General features: G+C 34.9%; 1 protein-coding gene across 1 annotated transcript in view; it reads right to left on the minus strand.

The window, feature by feature from the left end:
* The window catches only part of CNTN5 (contactin 5), a 990,860-nt gene that overhangs the window by 532,116 nt on the left and 446,569 nt on the right, over window positions 1-12,175 (minus strand). The window contains exon 9 of the mRNA XM_053705588.1: window positions 5,770-5,899. Coding sequence (XP_053561563.1) covers window positions 5,770-5,899 — 130 coding nt within the window. The remainder of the gene's footprint in view (window positions 1-5,769; window positions 5,900-12,175) is intronic.

The raw sequence follows: 12,175 nt of genomic DNA on the forward strand, positions 1-12,175 counted from the left end.
TTGTAAGTATGGCTTTTTGTGTACGTTGGGTTAGCACGCAAGCAATTGCTTTTTAGTTTTAACTTGTAATATGCGGAATCCAAAGTCAAGCGGAGTTAGCATGCAGGCGTGAGCGATAATTAGCGATCCACTCATAATCTATACTTTTAATACTTTGATACTTTGCAGAAAATATAACTGAAATGAAAGAGATTTTACAGTGCATTTCCCCTTTAACTATGTGTTTAACAGGGTTGAAACAGTTACATTCAAGCAACAGTGTATTAATGAAATACAGTAACGAGTCTTTATGCATTTTTATTATTTATGATGAATTACTGTGTTTAGGGATTATAATGTATGTATGTGTGTATGTGTGTGTGTGTGTGTGTGTGTGTGTGTGTATTTTATTCTATTAAGTCTTTAAAAGGGACATGAAACCCAATTTTTTCTTTCATGATTCAGTCAGAACATGTGATTTTAAACAACTTTACATTTTGCTTCTATTATCTAAACTGTTTCACTCTCTTGGTATCCTTAGTTGAAAAGCAGCAATGTATTACTGGGAGCTAGCTGCTGATTGGTGGCTGCACAAAAATGCCTCTTTTCATTGGTTCACCAGATATCTTCAGATAGCTCTGAGTAGTGCATAGCTGATCCTTCAAACTAGAATAACAAGAAAATTAAAGGGACACTAAACCCAAATTTTTTCTTTTCTGATTCAGATAGAACATGCAATTTTAAGCAACTTTTGAATTTACTCCTATTATCAATTTTTCTTCGTTCTCTTGCTATCTTTATTTGAAAAAGAAGGCATCTTAACTTTTTTTTTAGGTTCAGAACTCTGGATAGCACTTTTTTTATTGGTGGATGAATTTATCCACCAATAAGCAAGGACAACCCAGGTTGTTTACAAAAAATGGTCCGGCATCTAATCTTACATTCTTGCATTTCAAATAAAGATACCAATAGAATGAAGAAAATTTGATAATAGGAGTAAATTAAAAAGATGCTTAAAATATCATACTCTATCTGAATCACAAAAGGAAACATTTGGGTTCAGTGACCCTTTAAGCAAATTGGATAAAAGTAGTAAATTGGAAAGTTGTTTAATATCACATGCTCTATTTAAAGCATTAAATAATTAAATCATGAAAATAATAAAAAGAAAAATGTTGGGTTTCATGTCCCTTTAAATGTACTATTCTAATATGAGAGTGTTCAAACACTTGGGAGCGTCAATATTCAATAGATTCAAAAGAACTGAGACAACAGCACTAAGACAAAGAGATAAATGCAGACATAGGAAGAAGGGACAGATCAATAGAGAGACACAAAGTCAAGATAGAGAGGGAGGCAAACAAAAAGAACAAAATCTAGTAGCTGTGAATTGTATGCAGTGTATTGTATTTTCAGCTGCACGTGATTAGACTATTATAAATTACAGAAGTGTTTTGAGACCATATAGAGACACAAGGCTATAAAAGGATTACAGAATTGTTATATGTGATATCATGTGTATACTGTTTATTGGTATACATATTATATTCTTTGTATGTATTAAGAATGCATTGTAAGCAATAGTACGTATTGCTGAATGGATTGTACAACGCATCCAAAGCCTATGTATGCATTATTAAATCATTACAGGATATGATTTTGTGATTGCTGACCATAGTTTACTATAAATAAGGAGATGAGATAAACCCACAGGTAAACTCCTGCTCAGTAGCTGAAAGCCTGGGATTTTCTGAGCAGTACAAGAACAGTGAGCTGATCAGGTTCATGCAGCAACCAATCACCAACAGAGCCCTGCTCAGGAGCTGCAAGCCTTGGAGTTTCTCATACATAAACACATATGCATAAACACACTTACAAATATAAATATACAGTAATAAATATATGTGTATATATATATATATATATATATATATACAGAGAGAGAAAGAGACAGGATATATATAGTATATACAGTATATATATATATATATATATATATATATATATATATATATATACATATTTACACCTAGAGGTATACAAACATAAACCACACACACACATACATATACATACACATAAATATACAGAAATAACAAGGAAGGATTAAATAACATCTGTGTAAGGTGATTAGGTCAGTGCAGGTAGTAATTGGTTTTCAAGGAGATTTACAAAAATTGGAGAAGTCGGCTGGTAAATTGCAAATTAGTTTTAATATTGGTAACTGTAAGGTTCTACATTTTGGACGAAAAAATATGCAGGCTACCTATTATTTAAATGGGACTAGAGTTAGCAGGAGGAAAAGGATTTAGGCATACTTATAGATAACAAGCTTAAAAATGAGTGTGCCGTGTAAGGCAGCGGCTTCCATGGCTAATAAGATACTAGCCGATGCTAGGGAAGAAAGCATAATTTTGTCACTGTATAAATCTCTGGTAAGAACCTCAGCATGAGTTCTGGGGACCCTTTTTAACCCCCTTAATGAATCTTTATACAGCCTTCTTAGTAGCTTTGTTAATGCCCCTCTTCAGCAAACTGTCAAGTAAGAAAATAGATCTACAGTTTCATTGTTTTTGTGCTTCAATTTTAGCGCTTCTTTTAGATCTTATTTTTATGCCCCAATAGATATAATTTTTGTGCTGTTATATATTATTTTGGTGCTTCATTATATATATTTTTTTATCACCCCAATATAATTTATGGAGGTTGCTTTTTTCATAGCACGATCTCGCTGTCAGTGGCGAGACTGCGCTATTTTAGGAAGCCAGCAGGAGAGAGGGAGGGTGTAATAGCACTATTATAAACAAACAATGCCCTAATAAACAGCGACATACAGGGTACACCGCAGTCATTAAGGGGTTAAAAAGGAACATTGTAGAATTAAAAAAGTCCAGAAAAGGGTCACAAAACTAATAGGGAGAAAGTAGGATTTAAACCACAAAGAGAGGTTAGCCAAACTGGGTCTGTTTTCTCTAGAAAAAATATTTTTTACTATCAAAATTTGCCGGCACACTGCTGGCTTTCTCCCAGCCCATACTTTGGGAAACACTTCTCTGTAGAAATGTATTAAGATATTATATATTAACAAGGGATCGACAAATGTCTGATCTGAAATGCATTTTTTTTTAATGTCTCCCGTGATATATTTATACACATAAATGGACATTAAACTAATGGGCAGAATTTGAACAGAGTAGTTACTACTATTCACAGTGCTATTGTTTATCCACTTGTGCCTGCAACTGTAGATGTTACTCATATTTTAACCCATTACAGGCACCGTTTGGTGAAGCTCCGCCTCTTCATATTGGAGGCAGTCATCTTGGATTTTATGTATTTTTACACCCTGTGAAAGAAGCGGTGCTCATTCAAAGATCAGTGATGTCAGCTTTTGCACAGCTCTACCTTGCACTTTGGTTTATCTTGCACAAAAGAACAAACGCTTTACATTTTTTTCTTTTTTTTTTTTTACACAGCTTAAAAGTTGCACAAATCAGGAATAATATATAGTAATACAATTGCTGCAAAAATATACATATATCGAGATATGGCTAGTCAAAAAGACAATAATGTCACTGATCGGTGAATGTGCACCATTTCTGTCTCAGGGTGCAAGAATACTAAAGATCCAAGATGGTGGCTCCCAATGTGAAGATTCAATAACCGGCTGTGGTAAAGGGTTAAGAGAACATTAGAACATCCGAACGGCAGGCACAGGAGGAAAATCATTAGAATGGTGAGTAGTAACCAGCAGTTTCATGTCCATTTAAATATCTTTATATGATATATATAACAATATTTGATTAAAATCAATACCTTACTTCAAATGTGTAATGCTTCATAAATGTTCAATATGACATTCAAGTCAATTATACTGTAAAATGTATCATTCAACATCGTATGCTAATATTCCTCACAAATAACACTTATGAATTGCAGAATAAAGAAAATAGTGAATTATGCCATTATCATTAAAAATCAACAACTTTTTTCCCAGTAACACTGCCATATAGATACATATAACTTTAGATAGAGTGGTTTTTTTAAAGGTAATGAAAATAAATTTGGAATTAATTGGTTTGTAACTGTGTTGCAGCAAATGGTGAATTGAGACCACTTGTTACAGTTTATTTAAAGGGACGGTCTACTTAAAAAATTGTCATTGTTTAAAAAGATAGATAATCCCTTTATTACCAGTTCCCTGTTATATTAATTCATTTTTACCTATGTGATTATCTTGCTTAGCTTTTGCAAACTGCCCCCTTATCACAGTGCATTTTACAACTTGCATCTCAGCCAATTAGAGCTGATTTATGCATAACTTATGCATAACTCTTATACTTATACTTAAATCATAAAAATATACTTATATTTAAATCAGTTGTTATCTCGCAAGTCATTTTGACAACTGACAGAGCCACTGGTATTACCACATATGTGACCTAGATCAGTGATTTTTAACCTTTTTTTTGCTGTGGCACACTTTTTTACATTAAAAAATCCTGTGGCACACCACCATCCCAAAATTTAAAAAAAATCACACATTGTAGCCTAATACAGCATATATATATAAACATACACACAAACACACACATACTGTATGTATTATGCTGTTATGCCATGCCTCCTACAAACTACCCCTGCCCTGGGAGTAAAAAACAAGCAAAGTTTAAAAAATATGTCACACCTGAGGATCTCTCACGGCACACTAGTGTGCCACGGCACACTGGTTGAAAAACACTGACCTAGATAAATCAGATGGTGCAATTTGCGTAAGCAGCTAATAATCTGTGAGTTTGTTTTTTTGACCAGACCGTGAGATACATTGTATACTGATAAAAATCTGTGTCTTTAACTGCAACAATATCTTCCGCATAGATAATTAGTGATTATATCTATCCAGAGTACGTCTTCTATTGTGATTTTCATGGACATTTAGTGCAGCAAAACTTGCGTATAATATTTGAGGCAATATTATCATAGTGTTAACTATCCATAATATATAATGGATATTGCAATCCAAGGCCATACCTCATGAGAGGGTTATTTAATTTTGCCTAAATAGTGCTTGCAATGTTTACATCTTTTTTCGATTTATGTACATTACCAACTTATTATTACATTATGTGTGTGAGTTTAAGCTATTTTTAATCAGTGTGTGTGTGCGTGTGTACAAGTCCAGCTAGACTATTCTTGTCTCCAATAAAGTTTTTAAGTTTAAATGTTGCTGTCTGAGACAATTTTAACATACTGATTTGATTCTTTTGGTAATGGGTTTTGGTCATAAGTTTTCTTACAGACAGGCAATCTTTATTTCTGTTTTGCAAACTCTGTTGCATCATTTATACATACATGTGTATATTACTGCCTTAGCTCTAGAATTTAAGCTAATAAAAGCCATAATAGTCAAGCCCTATAATTCTCATCTACAGACCCTATTTTTCCCTCACCACTCTCTGCCTTAAATTATGCATAACTCCACAGGCATGAGAACAATATTATCTAAATGGCACACATGAATAAGCACTGTCTTGGATGTTAAAAGCTAATAAAATACACTGAGATAAGAGGAGGTCTTCAAGGGCTTAGAAATCAGCCTATGAGTTTTAGCCTTCAACATAGAATACCAAGAGAACAAAGCAAATTTAATGATAAAAGTAAATTGGAACACTGTCTAAAATTGCATGTACTAGCTAATCCGTGAAAGTTTAATTTTGACTTTACTGTCCTTTTAATTTTAACAGACTCCAAAAACAATACAGCAGATTATGTAGTACTGCAAATACTTACCTAAAACCTTAAGCTCTGCACTTCCATAAATAATGCCATAAATATTTTCTGCTAAGCACTGGTACATTCCAGCATCTGATTGGTTCACATTGTGGATTGTTAGCATGCCGTTAACCATTTCAATTCTGTTCTGTAATACAAGATATAACATATTTATAAAAGCAAATATATGGAAAGTTATTTCAAATTAATATTGTTTCATGCTCTATTTGGATTAGTGCCCACGTATTTCCTACCAAACATCTAGATTACGAGTTATGCGCGCTATAGGGAAATTAACGAACCCAACAAAAGTTGAGTTATTTAATCCCCTATAGAGCAGCCATTACAAGTTTTCAAACAGCCGGCTTGTGCGTGCAATATGGGATTTTTAAGCTCCATATCGCACAAAATACAAGCGCTGTTTTGACGTGCTCGTGCACGCTTTCCCTATAGACATCAATGGGGAGAGCGGGTCAGAAAAAAGTCTAACACCTGCGATCGTGGAATAAAAAACTCTGTAACGCAGCCCCATTGATGTCTATGGGGAAAAAAAACTAATGTTTAAACCTAACACCCTAACATAAACCCCAAGTCTAAACACCCCTAATCTGCTGCCCCCGACATCGCAGACACCTACATAAAGTTATTAACCCCTAATCTGCCACCCCCGATATCGCTGCCAGCTAAATAAATCTATTAACCCCTAATCTGCCACTCCCGATATCGCCGCCACTATACTAAAGTTATTAACCCCTATTCCCCTGCACCCCAACATCGCCCACACTATACTAAATCTATTAACCCCTATTCCACCTCTCCCTGACATCGCCGCAAGTAAATAAAATGTTTAACCCCTAAACCTCTGGCCTCCCACATCACTACCACTAAATAAACCTATTAACTCCTATACTGCAGGCCCTCCATATCGCACCAACCTAAATTGAACTATATTAACCCCTAAACCTAACCCTAATGTAACCCTAAGCCTAACCCTAACTTAACCCTAAGCCTAACACCCCTAACTGTAACATAATTAAAAAATAGCTAAATTAAACAATTAAACAATTATTAATTAAATAATACCTATTTAAAACTAAATACTTACCTGTGAAATAAAACCTAAGCTAGCTACAATATAACTAATATTTATATTGTAGCAAGCTTAGGTTTTATTTTGATTTCACAGGTAAGTTTGTATTTATTTTAACTAGGTAGAATAGTTAGTAAATAGTTATTAACTATTTACTAACTACCTAGTTAAAATAAATACAAGCTTTCCTGTCAAATAAACCCAAATCTGCCTTACACTAAAACCTAACAATACAAAAAATAAAAAACCTACCATTACAAAAAATAACAAATGAAATTATACAAAACAATACAAATTATTCCTATTCTAATACCACCCCAAAATAAAAAAAACCCTAATCTATAATAAACTACCAAGGGCCCATAAAAGGGCCTTTTCGGGGGCCTTAAAGGGCCTTTTGTAGGGCATTGCCCTAAAGTTAAGAGCTCTTTTGCTACAAAACAAAACAAACACCCCCGAACAGTATACAAACCCCCACCCCCCAAACCCACAAAATAAAAATAAAGTAAAACCAAATCTAACCATTTCCCTGAAAAGGGAATTTATATGGGCATTGCCCTTAAAAGGGCATTTAGCTCTTTTGCTGCCCAAGCCCTAATCTAAAAATAAAAACCCACCCAAAAACGAAAAAAATACATTACACAAAATAACAAACAAATTATCAAAAATAATAAAAATTATTCCTATTCTAATACCCATTAAAAAAAAAACATCCCTAAATAAAAAAACTAATCTAGAATAGACTACCAATAGCCCTTAAAAACACACAAAATAATAAAAAAAAAACACCCCTAACAGTATACAAACCAAATCTAACCATTTCCCTGAAAAGGGCATTTGTATGGGCATTGCCCTTAAAAGGGCATTTAGCTCTTTTGCTGCCCAAACCCTAATCTAAAAAAAAACACCCAAAAAACCCTTAAAAAACCTAACACTAACCCCCTACGGTCCACTTACAGTTTTTGAAGTCCCGCTTGAACGATCTTCATCCAGGCAGCGAGAAGTCTTCATCCAGACAGCCTCTTCTATCTTCATCCAGGCGGTATCTTCTATCTTGATGAATCATCCAATACAATCAGAGCTGCTTAAATCCTATTGGCTGATTTAAACAGCCAATAGGATTTTAGAAGCACTAATTCCTATTGGCTGATTTAAAATTTTCAGCCAATAGGAATGCAAGGGACACTATTTTGAAACGGCTCCCTTGCATTAAAGATTCAGTGTATGGTGGCGACCGTATGAAGAGGATGCTCCGTGCCAGATGTATTCAGGATGGACCCACTCCGCACCGCCGGGATCAAGATAAAAGATGCCGCCTAGATGAAGATAGAAGAAGCCTCCTGGATGAAGACTTAGGGTTAGGTTTAGGGGTTACTAGTTTTATTTTGTTTATTGCGATGTAAGGGGCTTTTGGTCTAGGGGTTAATAGTTTACTTTAGTATATTTTGTTGTGGGGGGCTTGCGGTTTAGGGGTTAATAGGTTTATTATAGTGGCGGTGGTGTAGGGCTTAATAACTTTAGTACAGTGGGGGCGATGTGGGCGGACGGCAGATTAGGAATTAATAATATTTAAATAGTGTTTACAATACGGGAGGGCGGCAGTTTAGGGGTTAATAACGTTAGTATAGTGGCGGCGATGTTGGGGAGCAGCGGAATAGGGTTTAATAATTATTTTTAGTGGCTGTGATGTCGGGAGCGGCAGATTAGGGGTTAATAAATTTAATATAGTGTTTGTGATGCGGGAGGGCCTCAGTTTAGGGGTTAATATGTAGTTTATGGGTGTTTAGTGTACTTTGTAGCAGTTTAGTGAGTTTTACGTTACAGTTTTGTAGCGTAAAACTCATAACTACTGTTTTTAGATTGCGGAACGGATCTTGTCAGTATAGGCTGCAACGCAAGCTTTTTAGTCTCACCGCAAAACTAGTAATGGCAGCACTATGGAAGTCCCATGAAAAAACATAATTTTTATGTGCGCGGGACTGACGTTGGGTTACAGGCTAAAAGGCTTGCGGTACAGCTATACCGACAAGACTCGTAATGGCTGTGTTGCTGTTTTAACATTGAAATGGCCATTTTTTCAGCATTAAAACACAAACGCAAAACTCGTAATCTAGGTGAACGATATTTATTAGTGGTCAAACTTACTAATATATTTCTGAGCTTAAGATATCGACATCATTGTTATTATGCTTACTCAATTATACCACATCACCTATACTAATATTATCAGTAAGATATTAGATTAGATTTGTTTATTATCATTGTACAGAGTAAAAGAACAAAGACAACGAAATGTAAATTGCGTATCTAACCCATCCATAACATAAAGTAGTACTGTAATGGTAGATCTAGCAAAGGACAATAAAAATCAAGTGTGCAAAAATTGTTGACCACAAAATAATTAAAAAAACAATATGCAGGGAGGGAGGAGAGAAGAGAGATATTTTTCCTTCCCCCCCCCCCCCCTGTTTTTTATTTTTTATTTTACTTATTTATTTATTTTTTTCTGGGATGGGGAGAGGGGGAAAATATGAATGTATTGTGTTTTTTCTTTTTTTTGTTTGTTTTTTTGGTTATAGAGGGGACTCAACATAAAAAAGATAGATAGAGAATATGACATATTGGCAAATGGTATAAATGTATGAAATATATGAGATTATTTTATTTTCCGGTTGTCTTTTTTTTTTTTCTTTGCTTACAATACTATTGAGGGCAAACGGATTCAAAATTAATTAATTTTAGTATTAAGGACATGAAATACATGACATTACTTTGTTGTTTCTTTATTGTTCATGTTTTCTTTATATATGCTCTTACTGTTGAATGAAAATGGAATTAAAATAAAAGTGTAAAAAAAAAAAAAAACAATATGCAAAAAAAAGAAATACTAGTAAGTGAATATAAATCGTTAGCAGAATTAAGTGTTAGGTTAAACAACTATAGTTCAGCACTTGCTCTATGAGTTAAAAAGTCCATCAATATGAGGGATAAAAAAGTCCAGACATAAAAAGAAAAATTTAAGAATTATTATTTAGCAAAGTAACGACTCTAGGAAAAAAGCTGTTCTGAAGTCTGGCTGATTTGCCATTCAGACTCTTATATCGCCTCTCAGAAGGTAATAGGGCAAATGTACTATTACTGGCATGAAAAAGATCTTGGATAATGCAATGAGCCTTTTGAAGACTACGTCTTCTTTGAAGATCCTCAATAAGAGGTAGCTGGACACCAATAATATACTGGGCAGTTTTTACTACCCATTGCAGGGCTTTATGATCAGAGTTAGTACAGTTTCCATTCCATACAGTAATGCAATTTGTGAGAATACTCTCAATGGTACAGCGATAAAAGTTGACCAAGATCTGGGTGGATAGATTTACTTTTTTTCAGTGATATTAAAAAATAAAGACGTTGTTGAGCCTTCATCACGTGGATATAAAGATCCTCATGATTTTTTTTTTTTTTAGAAGACTCCTTCAAGGTGTTGATTATATGTTAAATGCATATGAAATTGTTTAAAAGTTTTGGCTAAACAGGATCTCCATAATTATTCTGTACAATGAGATCAGCAACAGTCTAGAACCAACTACAGAAAGACCCATACCATACCTGTTATGCTTACACTTCTGGCCCTACTACATTTTGTGGTTACAGTCTAATAAGTTATATATAAGGTAATCAATACATCATGCCTTGAATGCTTTACTTGTTTGCTGGTCTTCTCAGTCAACTTTTGTACCAATGAGAATGACATTTTTGAAAATAACTTTGGGTGTCAAATGACTATATAGAAGAATAAGACTGGTATGCCTTGCCATAGGTCATCAATGAGATGGCTTAAAGGGATTTTAAACCCACATTTTTTCCTTCATGATTCAAATAGAACATGCAACAATTTTAAGCAACTTTCTAATTTACTCCTATCATCATTTTTGTTCGTTCTCTTGCTATCTGTATTTGAAAAAGCAGGAATGTAAGCTTAGGCGCCGACCCATTTTTTGGGTTCAGCACCCTAGGTAGCTCTAGCTGATTGGTGGCTACATTTACCCACCAATCAGCAAGCGCTACCCAGGTGCTGAGCCAAATAAAGATACCAAGAGAACAAAGAAAAATTGATAATAGGAGTAAATCAGAAAGTTTGTCGGTTTCATATCCCTTTAAATAATGCACGAAGGGCAATCAGCCTTTAACATCACCTTCTCTGTTATAAGATCTTAAATCAAAGAATATTATCCCTTTTCCATGCTAAATAATATAGTTCATTTTTCACAAGCTTTATTGTGACTTTTTTGTATTATGTTATGTAGGGATCAAGTCTGAGTAACACAAAAATGCCAGACTTTAAAAGAAAAATAGACAGAAACAAAACAACTAAATATATTTATGTGTGTGTGTGAATATGTGTGTTTCTGGGTGAGTGTGTAATGTTATTTTTCTTCATATAACACATACACTATATGGCCAAAAGTATGTGGACACCCCTACTAATTATTGAGTTCAGGAATTTAAGCCACACCCATTACTAACAGGTGCATAAAATCCAATACATAGCCATTAAATTTCCATTGTCAAATATTGGCGGTACAAATGGCTCAGTGAGTTTAAACCGGCACTGTAATAGGATACAACTTTTGCCACAAGTCAGTTTGTGACATTTTTACTGTACTAAATATGCTCTAGTCAACTGTAGTGCTATTATTGTGAAGTTGAAACAACAACAGCCCAGCCACAAAGTCATAGACCGCACAAACTCACAGAGGGGGACAGTCAAGTGTTAAAGCACCCAGCACATAAAATTACCTATAATCTGTTGCATTACTCACTACATAGTTTTAAACTGCCACTGGAAGCAACATCAGCACAAGAACTTTGTGAAATGGGATTCCATGGCTGAGCAGCTGTGCATAAGCCTCAGATCACCATGCACAATGCAAAGCACTGGCTGGAGTGGTGCAAAGCACACTACACTCTGGAGCAGTGGAAGCATGTTCTGTGGAGTAATGATTCATGCTTTACTATCTGGCAGTCTGATGGAAGAATCTGGGTTTGGCAGATACCAGGAGAACTCAACCTACCAGAATGCATAGTGCCCACATTAACGTTTGGTATAGGAGAGATAATGATATGGGGATCTTTTTAAGGGTATGGATTAGGCCTCTTAGTTCCAGTGAAGTGTTGTCTTAATGTTACAGGACAGAAAGACACTTTAGAGAATTAGGTGCAGAGTTCGGGGGAGGCCCTTTTCTGTCCAGCATGACTGTGCCCTTTTGTACAAATGGAGGTTTATGAAAACATGGTTTTTCAAGTTAATTGTGGAGGAACTTGAGTGGCCTACAC

Source organism: Bombina bombina, chromosome 3 (assembly GCF_027579735.1).
Source record: "Bombina bombina isolate aBomBom1 chromosome 3, aBomBom1.pri, whole genome shotgun sequence".
In the NCBI taxonomy this organism is placed as follows: Eukaryota; Metazoa; Chordata; class Amphibia; order Anura; family Bombinatoridae; genus Bombina; species Bombina bombina.